General features: G+C 49.7%; 5 protein-coding genes across 5 annotated transcripts; 3 read left to right on the top strand and 2 right to left on the bottom strand.

The window, feature by feature from the left end:
- Positions 1 to 974: 974 nt before the first annotated feature.
- Positions 975 to 1,907, top strand: J7337_009919 (uncharacterized protein; the record flags this gene model as incomplete). The annotated part of the gene is made up of 4 exons (XM_044827512.1): positions 975 to 1,186; positions 1,234 to 1,303; positions 1,354 to 1,807; positions 1,858 to 1,907. The coding sequence occupies 4 exons, from the start codon at positions 975 to 977 to the stop codon at positions 1,905 to 1,907; spliced, it is 786 nt and encodes a 261-aa protein (XP_044678106.1).
- Positions 1,908 to 2,401: 494 nt separating this feature from the next.
- Positions 2,402 to 2,923, top strand: RPL26 (60S ribosomal protein L26; the record flags this gene model as incomplete). Its single annotated transcript, XM_044827511.1, has 3 exons — positions 2,402 to 2,420; positions 2,479 to 2,591; positions 2,645 to 2,923. The coding sequence occupies 3 exons, from the start codon at positions 2,402 to 2,404 to the stop codon at positions 2,921 to 2,923; spliced, it is 411 nt and encodes a 136-aa protein (XP_044678105.1).
- Positions 2,924 to 4,420: 1,497 nt separating this feature from the next.
- Positions 4,421 to 7,127, bottom strand: J7337_009917 (uncharacterized protein; the record flags this gene model as incomplete). Its single annotated transcript, XM_044827510.1, has 3 exons — positions 4,421 to 4,742; positions 4,793 to 6,956; positions 7,016 to 7,127. 3 exons carry the CDS (start codon positions 7,125 to 7,127, stop codon positions 4,421 to 4,423), a joined length of 2,598 nt encoding a protein of 865 aa, XP_044678104.1.
- Positions 7,128 to 10,865: 3,738 nt separating this feature from the next.
- J7337_009916 (uncharacterized protein) lies at positions 10,866 to 11,748 on the top strand (the record flags this gene model as incomplete). Its single annotated transcript, XM_044827509.1, has 3 exons — positions 10,866 to 11,085; positions 11,132 to 11,283; positions 11,338 to 11,748. 3 exons carry the CDS (start codon positions 10,866 to 10,868, stop codon positions 11,746 to 11,748), a joined length of 783 nt encoding a protein of 260 aa, XP_044678103.1.
- A 361-nt stretch (positions 11,749 to 12,109) lies between these two features.
- J7337_009915 (uncharacterized protein) lies at positions 12,110 to 14,083 on the bottom strand (the record flags this gene model as incomplete). The annotated part of the gene is made up of 1 exon (XM_044827508.1): positions 12,110 to 14,083. One exon carries the CDS (start codon positions 14,081 to 14,083, stop codon positions 12,110 to 12,112), a length of 1,974 nt encoding a protein of 657 aa, XP_044678102.1.
- Positions 14,084 to 14,615: the final 532 nt, after the last annotated feature.

The following is a 14,615-nucleotide window of genomic DNA, read 5'->3' as shown; positions in this document are numbered from 1 at the left end:
TTAAACTGTCAAAGCCACAAAAGATGGCTAAGAGGTGATACCATCGGCTGTTGTATCCAAAAAAAGAAGCTTTCCAACTGCTGAAGCATAATCGAGGCCTCCTGCTACTGTAGCTAACTTACTTATTGGCTGCTGCAGCATTGGACATACTGTAAATAAGTAAGTTCGGTGGTGCCGACAGGGCTAGACGATGCTGGTGTCTAGAACCTCAAATACGAACGAGCTAATGATGGTAGCCACTGAAACAGGGGCTCATTGCATGCATGCATGGTCCACAGACACTGCCGGCCGAACTTCCTGCTAAAAGATGATCATGGAAGATCTCAGCTAGTTACCTAAATTGCACGTGCTTCGGAGTGACATGTATACAATAGTTTCAGGGACCGCAGGCGGATGAATTGTCTTTTTATGGTAGGTATTTAACCATTCAATGAAGTAAGCTGAACTCAAACTCCCGCGGCATTTGTGTTGTAGCGGTTGTTAACGGCTACACGGCATAATTGACACATTCGAGACTTGAGGTTCTATTAAAGGAGACTGTTATCAGAGGAAAAGTACGTAGTAGTCGAGGAACAATAGTACAAGATGACAAAACATATCTTCTCCACTGAGATTCGAAAACAGCTCTACACAACGTCTCTCAAATGAAGATCTCTCTTCCAAAAGTTGACGAATTATTCATCTGTGTTCTGAAACAAGTTGTTTACTGAGACCAACAAACATAAACGAGTGACAATTCAATAGAAATACCGTAGTAAATATTATGCGATATACTCCGTACGAAATTAACCAATGACCAAACATGCCAAAACTTCATGATCAAATCGGCGGTTTCCCATAGGGTAGCTCACTCCCCACCATCGGCATTGCACATCCCGATCCCCGACGTCAGCAAGAATAACCCCCAAACATCAGCCGACTTAATATCTACACCTCACCACCAACAAAATCACCAATTGACCCCTCAATTGACCATGAACGTAGCGCCTCGACTCGCGCGAAGCTCAGCCCGCGCGGCTTCTTCACAATGGTTATGTTTCTTCTGCCAGAATGCCCGCCCGAAGCTCCAGCGGAATGCCTTCAACTTTGCCCGCAATGCATCGAATAACGCCCGCGCGGGACAGCCTTATACACCGACGATGGACGAGATTCGTGCGCATTATAGCAAGAAGAACAGAACCGTAGCGTACGATTGAATATGGGACTCGAGAGGGCGTTGCTTACGATTATCAGGTACTATGTCTTGAGTACAATCCTCGGATTTGTAACCCTCACTTATGGCTCTGTGCCCTTGTACAAGATGGTGAGGCCCTCCCTTCTCAACATCACGATGCCCTTCTAACGCCCTCCAAGATCTGCCAGACTACCGGCTGGGGCGGTCAACCTGTACGTGCCCACGGCGGTCCAGGATCAGGTGATGACGGCGATCTCGCAAGTCGACTCGTGCCCGTCAAAGACGCAAAGCGAATCAAAGTCACATTCAGTGCCTCTGTGTCCGATGTCCTGCCCTGGAAGTTCGTCCCTCAGCAGCGAGAAGTGCGAGTTCTCCCTGGTGAGACCGCACTGGCTTTCTACAAGGCCACCAACAATAGTGACCAGGACATCATCGGAGTTGCTACCTACAGTGTGACACCTGGCCAGTGTGCGCCTTACTTCAGCAAGATCCAGTGTTTCTGCTTCGAGGAGCAGCGCCTCAATGCGGGCGAGACTGTGGACATGCCCGTATTCTTCTACTTGGATCCCGATCTGCTCAATGATATGAATATGAGGGGCGTAGAGACGGTGACATTGAGTTACACCTTCTTCAGTAAGTTATTCAGGTCGCATAGTAGTCAGAAACGCTAACAGCCACTTTAGAAGCAAGATACGATAACAATGGCCGATTCCAGAGACCTATGTCTGCATAGATGAATATGTTGGATTATGTACAATACGTTGTAAAATATATGCATACCACACAGCTATTTCGGATTAGACATCCATGTCTGTGACATTGAAGACTATGACTTTGTATCACACGGATTCAAGTCAATGGATCAACACTTTTTTTCAGTCAAAACTCCTTCTATAAAACTTCGAATTCCTCCGCATGTACCATTAACATCCGACATCATGCAAATTCTTCTCATCTCATTAATTTGATGCCGATATCTGCAAAGAAAATGGTGTTCCAATGCCCCAATGCAGTAAATGCGGCCCGCAACCGATGACTCAGCCAATTTTTGTCCTCCACTTTCAAGCTTGGGAATGGAGCACCTGTCTCGTTAATTCGATCACGTGCCCGCACAAAGTCCACTAAAATCCGCACATTTTCAGAATTTTTTTTCGTTTTGTCAATCCGTTCTTCATCGCCCAACGCTCAACTAACTCACCAGCGTCGTCCTCGCCAACCACCGACAAAATGGTCAAAGTCAGCACCAGTGAGTTTATCTCTATGCAGATGTAGCATTCCGTGTTCATTATTCTGACCTCAATTAGACGTTTCGTCTTCTCGACGCAAGAGCCGTGCCGCTCACTTCAAGGCTCCCTCTGACCAGCGCCGTGTCATCATGAGCGCTCCCCTCTCCAAGGAGCTCCGTGAGAAGTACAACGTGAGTCTCAATGGCAGTTAATTCAAAAACTTCACGCCTCTAACATTACCCAGGTCCGCTCTATCCCCATCCGAAAGGACGACGAGGTCACCATTGTCCGTGGCTCCAACAAGGGCCGTGAGGGCAAGATCACCTCCGTGTACCGTCTCAAGTACGTTGTCCACATCGAGCGTATCACCCGCGACAAGGCCAACGGCCAGTCCGTTCCTCTGGGCATCCACCCCTCCAACGTTGTCATCACCAAGCTCAAGCTTGACAAGGACCGTGAGGACATCCTGGCCCGCTCCAAGGTTGGCCGTGAGCTCGCTGCCAACAACAAGGTCACCGCTTAAGCGATGAACTTTGTCGAGCAATAACAAAAACCAAACCACCAAAACTTTCAAGACGACATGATCAAACCTCTCCTCCCTGGCGAGGACGAATCTTTTTTTCCTTTTTTCACCACTCACAGAATCACGACATGAATGTGAGCAACTCAAAGGGCAAAAGTTGATGAGGAAATGGGCATTTTACTCCGGCGTTCTAACGATACCTACGTGCTTTTCCTTCTGACCGCACGGTACCTGGTCTACAGCAGGGTAGATGAATTGAGAATTTTTAGGGTTCTCAATGGCCATTTCACTCAACTGGTGAAATGCTCCATGGGAGGTTTATCCCGAAGTCTTGACCTGCTCTCCCCACATGCACATTCGCGAGTACCCTCGTGATGTTATGTCGGACAGGTGGCTGACCCATCTGTCCTCTCGTAGGATGCTAACACAAATATCATCAGACGCATTCAATTCAATGTCTGTCTGCCGTAGACTTTAGTCGCACTCGGGTGCGCCTCTGCACGGTAAGTCGTAGACTTCACTTTGTCCACCGCTAGGATATCTCCGCGTCAACCACTTAGATCCATGGTTTTCGAGGTATACGTCTAGCGAAGAGTAAACCCGACAGGACCCAACTACTATCATGGGGTCCTGTTCTCCCTAGAAGATTTTCACCGAGTTGCCAATGAGGCTGGAAATTTGAAGGTGAGGTACATTCTTTCAGCCTAAAGGTAGTTTTCCTAGTATTATGCAATCAAACATGATTCTCTTCTCATTCACATATATCTTTGTCATTCAGTTGTCCCGGCGGGTCGTACTTGGCCACCAGTCCTAAGTGTTTGGGGAATAAACGGGACGCTTTTTGGTGGTGAGCACACACAAGAATTCCTGATTATTTTCCCGATCCGAAGCGCAGTTGTCGAGCTTACTGGGAGGTGTTCTAGCGGGGAGGTTGGGGAATAAGAAACGACCATGAAATTGGTGGATCGTCAGCGAATTTTGGTGTAAGTCAAACCGGTCAAGGCTGTATATCTCCTCTGAGGGGTTTCTTTCACTGAACCAGTGCAGGAGGAGTCTAATAGCAAGCAAATATTTGTGAGCAAACGTATCTAACATAAGAGTCCTATGAACATAATCCATGCCCCCGATGAGAATGATTCATCTAGCAGTTATTCTGCACATCAAGGCAAACTTTTTGACGCCTGTCCATGACCCTCGAAATCCTAACATGATTCTAACATTGATGTTGCCTGCGCGTCTGTGTGATAGGCGCTTTATCTGATCAAGCGTTGACCGATTCAACCAAATGCAAAGGCCACCGGCGGCCGTGGCGGACTGTGAGACCACACTTTAACCATAAGTAGCATGCGAACGAAACTGTGTAGTAAGTGATACAGATTGTAATCATAAGAGCAATGGCTGATGCTTATAGAAAGCAAGGAAGATGCGGCATCATCGATAGTCCCGCGTCCAAGAAATTGGAAAAGTTGTCAAGGAAGAATGCGAGAAATAGGTTGTTCAGCGAGTAGAGAACCCCTGGTGGCTCTTGTCCTGAAGGCTGGCGCCGCGCAGTTGTTGATCGAGAAGTTCAAGGGGCGGTCTGTTCTCTTCACGTTTTCCGACAGTGATGTTTGCTGTTGGGGAAGCGTTCATGTCTCCCAGCTTGGCACTATTACCACGAGAGTTGGTCGTAACTGCAGGAGTCAAGGATGCAGTGGCATGCCCAGCGTAATGAGGCAGCACACCTTGGGCAGTCATTGGAGAGACTTGTCCTGCAACTACGTTCGCGCTCGTTTTCCCATTCTTGCGCATCGTGGACCAGATGTCTTTCGGATACTTGCTGCAACGAAGTTAGTATTGGCCACACTGAGTAATATGGTATTCACTTACTTCGCATCGCGATCAACTCGGCGCCCTTTGAAGAGAAGATTGCCCTCTTCGTCACCCGAGTCGTCTGAAACTCTAGCACGTAACTTCTCGCTCGGGATTCGTGGACGCTCATTGATAGCACGGCGGAATTCCAGGTAACGACCTCCAGAATGAGCAGCGTGGGATTCAGATCGAGGCACCTCAGAGGTTGAGCTTGCGTGGAGAGAGTCATCGGTACGGTGTAAAGACTCGGAGCGAGTAGCGTCATCAAAGGCGTAACGGGCTGAAGATATGGTAGCTTCGGAGATAGCATGGAAGGGATCAACCTCAACGGGTTTCATAGGCGGCGTCTTTGACTCATTTGGCACAGAGGCGTTTTGAGGAACAGACTCATTGGCGACAACAGGTTCCTCCTTGATAACGCAAGGTGGATAGAAATTCTTGCCGTCATATAGAGGGAGTCCATTCTCGAAGATAAAAGGTGCTCGTCCCCAATACGTGAAGCGAGCGCGCTCCTCCTCTGCTGTCAACTCGCGATCGTACACATAATCAGTGTCTCTGGCGTTTTCTGGCCGAACTCCTGGCTTGAGTTTTCCGATGAGATAGGGAGGGCCCATGCTCTTGTCAGCATGGAGCTTGTTCCTGAAGAACGTTCGCCAGCCCTCAGCGTTCTTGTACATGCGTTCATATTGCCGCATCTGCACCCCCTCGTCGACTTCTTCCACCTCATTGGGTGCGACAGCGGATGTCGATAGATCTGAGCGCGGCTGGAACACAGGTGCCAAAGCAGCATGGATCGGAAGGCTGGATGGCTTACGCTGTTGAACATCATCATTCTTCGACGTATTGGTGAAGTTCTTGGCCGCAGTGGGTGCCGTGATTTGCGGCCGGGTTTGAACGCTCGCAAGTTGTGGAAAGATGCCGCCAGTCTTGCCGACCGTCAATTGATTCCCGAAGCCCGAGGGATGCACTGCATTGGTAGCGTTTATGCCGTCGGGTTCACTGTTGCTATTGCCATAGTCATTGGACGAGTTGGAAAGGGGTCCGTCAGGAAACCCCTCTGGTGGATACTTCCTGGACTCGAACTCGAGCTGAGTCGCCAGCATGCGCTCAAAATGCTCAATCTCTCGGCAAATGTTCTCAAGCTGCTCTTCCATGTCTCGAGCATCGATCTGGTGCTTGTTATACCGAAGTTGGTCTTGGTGGTAGCGTTTTTGACTGCGAAGAACCTCAAGCTGCTTCTGGGTAATCGAGCTTGGACGAATTGACGACACGGGAGGACTGGCGGAACGCGAAGGCTCATTCTGCAAACGAAGAGGCAATGGGTCAGGCTGTCGTGACGATGGGCGTCCATATCTGGCAGGAGCTGCGTTGAAATCACCGCTGGAGCGAGGAGCCGCAGGATTGGGGACAGCAGGGGGTGCAAAGCTCATCTGAGGCGGCATGCTGATGGGGTATAGAACGCCTCCATTTGCGATCCACCACTGCCCGTTGTAGAGAAATGGGCGGGAGTTATCGAACTGATCGGCATGAGAGAGGTGAACATCGCGTGCCTGTTCCATACCCGCTTCCGGAAGCTTGCCATAAGGACCAGCTTGACTCGGGAGCTGCATTGGGAGGCCAGGGGCAGGAAACTGATTGTATGAGATGGGAGCCAAGTTATAACCCATAGGAGGAGGAATGAAAGGGACTCCTTCTGGTCGAAGTGCCATTCCTGGCAAAGTTCCTGGAGCATGTGGAGGAACCATAGGAGCAAAGTGGCCCCAGCTAGGAGGTAGAACAGGATAGGCGACGCCCTCAGGCTGACTACCATTCAAGTTACGAGCCTGGCTCTGCCCATCGATCGAGCTTCGCTCGCGGCTCCATTTGGATGTCGGAGAGTGTGGCCCTCGAGTGTTAGGCACGATTCGGCCACCAGCAGTGACTCGAACATGTGTAGGGGAAACAACAGAGTTGTAAAACTTTTGAAAGCCTTCGGATTTCTGGGTTGCAAGATCTGCTGGAGCAACGGTCGGTGCCCGATCAAGCTCAGAATCACTTCGGCCTCGGTACTTGCGATCCGAATCGGTGCCGTCAAGCTGCTGTACAGGACGTCGATGCATCTCGTCAGCGTCGCTGGAATTACCCTCTTCGATAATAAGGGACAGTGATGGGCTGTTCACATAAGGGGTGCGGATGATGTCTTCTGCTTAATGTTAGATTTGAAGTTCATGCTGTGGGTGTAAAAGGAGAGTGTAAACTTACCCAAGTCCCTGTCTTCTAAGACCTTGGAGACGAGTTTGTCGGAGATATCTTTTTGGGGAGGCTTGTGGCGTAGACGCAACAATTCGCGAGCAGTATAGGCAATGTGTCTCATCTTGGAAGGATCCAAGTAAAAAGACAGCAACCAGCTGCGATGGAAGAGTCCAGTTAGCAAAATTCCATGTACACCTGTGGGAAGCCAATGCCAACTCCTTTCTGCATCAAAATGGAGAGCATCTTTTACGAGAATAAGGAACAAGCAAGCCACGGCATTGCCGCCGTCAGATGAAAAGGCTGAACCGATGAAGATGAGAAGCCGGGGGCGATCCACCAAGTGCAGTAGTAGCTGGGAGACTTTCCAGTGTGCTGGATACTGAAGCAGCCCACGAAGCAATGCTCTCCCGTCAGTGCAACGGGATCGGTAGCGAAAAGGTCTGTTGCATAGGGGAAGAAAAAGGAGGAAGCTCTAACTTACTTGATATGTACTGACAGCTAAAAAGCAAACAGTAGATGATACAAACAGAACAGTGCCCTTTGTTACTAGGCGTCCAACTTGAATGAAATGTCTTGATGTGAATGCCAGGTAGTGAACGTTTTCTGACAAAGACTGACAATGAGTGCAACAGCGTGTGGTCGTGAGCGAGAACAAGGGGGTACTCGGTGAACGAGAGGATGATGGAGAGAAAGGGTTGATCGTGTGGGCTCAAAGACAAAGATCAAAGGTTTCAAGTCTAACGGTACCTAAGGTCGAGGTTAGAAGGTGCGAGTGATGTCGCTGTCCGAAGGAAGGTGCTCCTTCCACTCTCCGAGGAGAGCGCCCTGACAGCGAAGTGTTACAGGGAAGAAGTTGCGATCGAGTGACTTTCGGCGTTGATATCGGTAGGCGGTATCTATTCTCGATGAAATGTTAGAGTATGCACAGGAAAGAAGGGTGCAGAGAGAAGAGGAGAGGAAGGAAAGGAGCCACGGGCACGCCTGACGTTCGAGTGAATGCGAAGGCAGGAACGTGGTAGCGACTTTAAGCTCGAATGAGGATGATAGAGAGTGGGGATATGGAAGAGAAGGAAGAGATAAAGGGAATGAAGCTATTCGGAAAAGGAAATGCACCAAGGGAATACTCACATCGAGGGTGGTGATGATGTTGTTGAAGATGAGATGTGCTGAGAGATGGAAGGGAGAGTGGAGAGGAAGGAAATGGCCACGGGCAGAGGTGGAGATGAGAAGAGACTTAGTGAATTGCAACACACAGCATAAAATTAAAACCTCTTTGATGGTCTCCGAGAATGCCTTGCTTAGTGCCAGGAGATGATATCCCTGGGGAAGAAATAGGGCATACTGTGAAGAACTCGAGGTGATCACAGGAGAGACTGCCGGGGGGGCATCCACACACTACAGATACTGCATTCAGGGACTCGATGTCACGCTTAGCTAGTTGCGGCGATGGATACAGGACTGGTTGCTTTAATTGTAGCTACATGTTCCTCTCGATACAATGCAATGCAGGCATAAGTCAGGGGGCACTAGGGTTTGCACCACAAGTCCTTCACCCGCTCCCTAGCCTGCAAAGACTGAAGTGATCTCCGCGTGTGAAGACATACTATTATTCTAATTGTGAACCAGTGGTATGGACAAGAGATGGAAGTCATGATCCAGGCATATCTATTGAAACTTGGCTAGTAGTGCATGCCCTGTGATACGTCTGGACTCAGGCGTAGTGCAAAGTGGAGACTACTGTCTGGACGATGGGCTCCCGCAACCAAGATCATAACGGTTTAGACTCACAATAGTCCAATCATGCGTTTCCTGAACGTTGTGAATGGCATCGTCCTGCGGAAATCTTGTGGTTATCGGGGAGTGCCTCTCACCCATCCTGACGAATAAAATTGAAACGAAAGTAGTGTAAAAGGATGTGCACTTTTCAATCATCGCGAAGAACTTATTTCATGAGAGACTTCTTCGAACCATTTCGACATAATGATGGAATATCGGTGTCGCTGTCCTGCATCATATCTCATATGGAACCAGAGGTGGTGGGTAGTGTAAGTTGTCGGGCAGTTGCAGAAGAGTTGACGCACCAAAGAGAGAACCCCCCTGAAGAGTTGGTGGAAAGACACCCAACAATTTCCGTCCAGACTTCAGCTTTACTCGACCCGAGTGTAATATATTCGTCTTGAAGTGGCACTATGTGATATTTTGAAAGGAGGAGATGAGTGTGTGTTGGAGTGAGGGGTAGCTTGGAAGCGTTTGTCGCAATAATGTCATTTGAAGACACAATAGAAACAGCGAGGCGAAAATAGAGAACACACGATATTCAACCTGTTGATATAGTGTTTTATCATACAATTTTATGCACTGAGAATGACCTGAGCCGTGAGAATACAATTATTCTTGTCCCCTGACCTGAAGCCTTATTGGGGCTGGCGTGGGGACTACGTCACTTGGTCCCTGGACGTTCAATGCTAGGTAGGCAATTGCAAGCACGCATTCACTAGACCAGTAATGACCCAACTCCACCATTTCTTGAATGTTGTTCTGCCTAGGTATCTACCTTATTTGTTAAACCGTTGATGCCATGACCTTGGTGTTTGCCTTTGTCCCTTCAACAGGAGATTCGACCGACACAGCACTTCAAGAGAGGATTTGAAGCATTGACCACTAACGTTTGCGGTTTTATTGCTTACATACCTCCATAATAGAAAAGCTGTATGACTGTCGTTCACACCTCGTGAGAAGATGAGGCGCACTGGTACCTCGGCTTAAGGGATGGAGATGCCGGCCCACCACTTCGGCCCGCCTTAGCCACGACCACGGCTCATGAGAGCCCCATGCAATGGATGTCAGCTGTCATGCCGAGCTATAGAGAGACAGTCCACGGGAAATATTGCTTTGTCTCGAAATAGGGTGTTCGGGACTATCGACACCTATCGATATAGGCTCAATTACCTACTGCACATCCCTCATGATAAGCATATTATATCCTATTAGCTATCATGAGCTGCTGTGTTACCCCTCCATCTTGTGATTGTCAGCCAATGTACCCCTCCACACCAATATCCAACCGTCGCAAAGTAGCTTCAACCCCACGGTCCAGGAACAGCCAATCCACTGGGTCTGGACTCATTCCTCTCCGTGTCACGTCACTGCATTCTGTGACACATTCAATGCTGATAGGTCACCCCTGGTCAAGGTCTCATGATACAGACTATCTCATGCCATCTTGACAGTACCTGCGGGTAATAACTTTGCCGCATTACATCTCAGTTACAGCTACAGCTCTGTAGGTAGACAAAAGAATGAAGCAAGACACTGCCGGTACTCCGGATCTTGGTCCTCCTCGGCCCCATCACTTTACCCCGCCACTACCAAGGGACAAGCGTAGAATATCCAGAGAACAACCGACTTGACGTAGGTGTACCTAGCTAGTATCCATGTCTTTGCGGGGCGGGTCGAACAGGGGGCTAGGCATACTTGGGCGCTGCGGAGGCTCTAAGCTAAAGAATTCGCCCAGCACAAGCTACTGTACGTATGCGGGCGTATCAGCTGTGAGCAGGTTATTGAGAAACCAAATAAGAATCCTTGTATTTCCTTGTGCTCTCGTTCTCGTTTGCACCTTTGTATTTGATTGATCCAAGTTCATCTTTCAGAAGCAACCTTACCTACTACCTATACCTAGCTCCACTTAGACCGAGGTCTCACTAACGCTGCGTCTCCAAAACATCCTCCTCCAACAACAACGCATATAACTTCTGTTGTAAGTCCTCTCAAAAATATCCCTCAAGTTTCACTCCAACTTACACATTCAGATACTGAACTCATACTCACTCAAGCCTCACCCGCTACCAAACCACCAACAATGGCTCCTCTCACTCCCCATTGGCACCAGCCCTCTCACCCCGACATCCAAGAAGTCGTCATCGTGAACCCCGAGGAATTCACCACCAAGAGCATCTCGCGCATTTCTCTCCCCCCTTTTGCAGTTTTCGCAAAGTTCGACTTCCCTCCCTGCACGCCCGCCAGCGAACCGACCTACGCTACCGTTCAGACCGGCCGCGACACACATCTCAACCTGAACAGTGACTTGCTGTACATTAACCATTCTTGCGAACCTACTCTCGTTAGTTGACCTACTTGAAGGAGAAGCCCCAGATGTTGAACGCCCCCGTCCTCCAGAAAGGGTCGATGTGATTAACGCAAGGGTACAGCTCTTTGATGTAGGAAACTTGAACATTCTCGTGGGACCCAAGGGTCTCAAGGTTGGCGATGAGCTCACAGTTCGTTGTTCTTCCCCCTCGAATCTCATGTTCAATGGCTCACAAGTCGTCTAGTTCTTCTATCCCTCCACCGAATGGCATATGGCCCAGCCCTTTGACTGCCTCTGCGGCACTCCCTCTTGCCGCGGCCGAATCTCTGGTGCTCGCGACATGACCCAAGCCCAGCTCGACGGTATCTGGCTCAACGGACACATCATCCAGCTCCGTGCCGAGCAGCTCGCCCGCTCCGAGGATCCCACTGCAACCGCCCTCCGCGACGCCGTTGTCCACGCTGAGAAGGTCCTTGAGTCCGCTCGTCTTGCTCTTCGTTCTTACACGAGCAACGCGCACGCTCAGAACGGAAATGGCACTTATCCTTCCAAGTACGCCAACGGAACTCTTGGAAAGGCTGCTGCGCTGGAGCATCGCGGCCCGACCTCTCGTGAGTTGAGCGGTGAGATGGGTGGTGATACTGTCCGCGTTTAGAGGCCAGGGACTTCGATGGCGGCAACTGGAAGACGTTGCTGCTGTTGAGGAACCCATTGGTGTCAGTTAAGTAGGTAGTTAGTTCACAGACACATTCGTTTTATGATTGGCGTGCTGAGTCTCATTTCGTGGCGGGTGGTGAAAGCTTCGTTCTTGAATTCATGAGTGACCACCTAATCGGTCAAAGTCCCCGGCCATCTCTACTCCAGTCAAATGACAAGCCCCCTACTCAGCACCCCGTAAAGACACCACTGCTCAATTGCCATTACTATAATCCCATTAACGCCCGAGTCCATTCGCCGCAAACCAAATGTGTTGTCGAGGGGTTGTGTAGTGTCGAATCACGAAGATGGCCAAACCCTTACTCTCGCTCTTTCGAATAATCCTTCCAACGACTCCAAGCATTACGTCCCTTCTCAGAGCCAGCACCGCCGCTATACTTGGATTCCTCCTTCTCCCACTCAATCCGTTCCATGCTGCGACGGGCGAGGAAAGCACGCGCGAACTTCCAGGCTTCTGTGTCAGCCAAGTTCCAAGCCTCGAGCGATGCTCGTAGTCGAGTATTATCGGTGGATTTCTTGAGTGCAACAATCTTCTTGGCACACTCCAGGAGATATTTTTCTTTGGCCTGCATTTCCTCCGGTGTGAGTACCTTCTCCTTTGGGGTATCCTCTGGTCGAGGCTGAGGCTTCTCAGGCCTTGTGTCGACATCAGCCTTCGCGGTACGCTCGACCTTTGCTGGTTTATCAGCCTTGGCCTTTCCTGCCATGGGTCCTTGCTCGATTTTGCCGTTCATAGCCATATATGTCTCTCCCAAACCCTTGGGAATACGAAATCCGAAGTACCACTCCAGATCCGGGGGAATATCAGTTTCAGCCGACAGCCACAGTGCATGAGTAGGGGCATGTTCACCGGCCACAGCCTGTTTGAAGTGCATGATTCGCGAATTACTGGAGACCTTGGAGCCTAAAAGCAGTTTTGTGATAGTCTCAAGCCAAGGGTCTCGAGGTGCCTCCTTACGGATCCAACTGACGTCCACCCTCTCCTTGAAGCTTGTCAAAGTCGCAAGTGTCCAAGGATGAGGAACTGTTCCAATTGCAAATGCACCACTCGTGTTCTGATATTGCTCAGGGGTAGTGACCTTCATAGATGTGGTGCCAGCGGCACAGTGTGCGCAGCTTGAAATACCAGGAGGACATGATGACGGGATGGGGTTATCGGGGCAAAAGGCTAAGGAGTCGGCAAGCTTCAAGGCCGGTGTGACCATCTCGGTGGTGTGCTCAGGAAAGGGTTTGAGGATCTCAATGCCTTGGGGGAAGCTACTCTGCCATGCAGCGTGAAGATGGGCGTTGATAAGCCGATTGAGAGCTCCTAACCCTTTTGCCCTTCCATTAGTGATACTGTCATGGACCTTTGGGTATTGCTTTTTGATGATCTCTGGGCTATAATGCACCAGCGCAGTTTGTGCTTTGTCAACCTTGAAGTGACTCTTTGTTGATGCATCAATAACATCTTTAGCAGCTTTCAGTGGAAGCGAGTCCATCACTATCCGGATAGTCTTTGTGACTTCTTCCTTAGGACCTACAAACAGCGCACTTTCGAGGCCTTTCCACCTGGTCATGGCAGGATATTCTCCCCTTCGGAGGAAAACCAAGAGAGGATCCTCAGTGTGTGCAATTGGAAGCAGTGTATGATCCACCAGCATGCCAGTGCCCATAGATTGCCAAGCGAGCCATCTCAAAAGTTCGGCTTTTAGTTCGGGCTGAACCTCAAGCCGTTGAAGTTCCTGATACATCGGATTTCCAGTGGCCTCAGACGAACCCAAAATGGTTGGTCGGAAACCTTGAGCCCACCAAGCGCGACGCCAGGTCAGAAGAAGATCGCTGTCAGCATCTTTTTCTTCCCTCGATTTCTTAACCGTTGCATCGTAGTAGCAATAAATGAATGGGCGATCCTGGAGCGGGGGAAGCAGTGCTCTATCCTCATCAAGGGTAAGGGAGCTGGAGAACGGCACAGATAACCACTTCCAATCAGCCCACCAAGAAGTGCCTTGGTATGAATCTTGTGCTCGAGTCGGTGGTGGATGGGCAGGACCACGAAACGGGTTCAGCTCCGTCACGCCTTTCTTGAGCGAGTGACGGATACCATCGACAGACGTCTTGATCTTGCCAGAAGCGTCTGCTTTTGCGGCATCTTCGGCAGCATCGGTTTGGGCGCCATTTGGAGACAGCAGGGTCAAGGTTGAATAGGCGAAGACAATGAGAACGAGGACGAGATAGGTCAAGCGACGAGACACGAAGCGGCGTTGTCTACCGTAAAAGATGTTTATCGCCATTGGGCCAATTGGTCAATGAGGTAGTCGGTTATCACGGATGAAGCTGGTGGGATGCGTTTGCTGTTGATGTAAGATGAAACGAAGGGCAGCGGACTTGGATTGGTCGAGACACGCCAATTCTCACGGTCAAAGAAGCATTTCGATGATGTTATAGGAAGCGAGAGGATACAACATGCACATGCGACTATGTAGAGGATGAAGTAGAGTAAAGTAGAGGAGAGGAGTTATTTGTTGTCGCAAAATGAAGGAGGGGAAGGGGCAGTCAAATACGAGAATTGCTGACAGAGGCAGCAGCCCATCCCGGGTAGTACTGAGGTGTGATCCCTTCCATTGTGGCAGGGGTTGGGCAAGGGTCCATGGGTGAGACGAGCGAGAGTCACGCAATAAGACATGGCAAAGTCTCGTCAATAGTGCCAATGGATTAGCGAAGGTGTCAAGATTTGATTGCCAATCGATCTACATCAATGCATTTTATAGATTCGTGTACCTGTTTGAGATTATACAGCCATTCACTTGGAGATAGAGCCACCAA

This window comes from Fusarium musae, chromosome 7, assembly GCF_019915245.1.
Source record: "Fusarium musae strain F31 chromosome 7, whole genome shotgun sequence".
Classification (NCBI taxonomy): domain Eukaryota; kingdom Fungi; phylum Ascomycota; class Sordariomycetes; order Hypocreales; family Nectriaceae; genus Fusarium; species Fusarium musae.
Note: the sequence above shows the minus strand (reverse complement) of the source record. Positions and strands in the feature narration are given on the sequence as shown.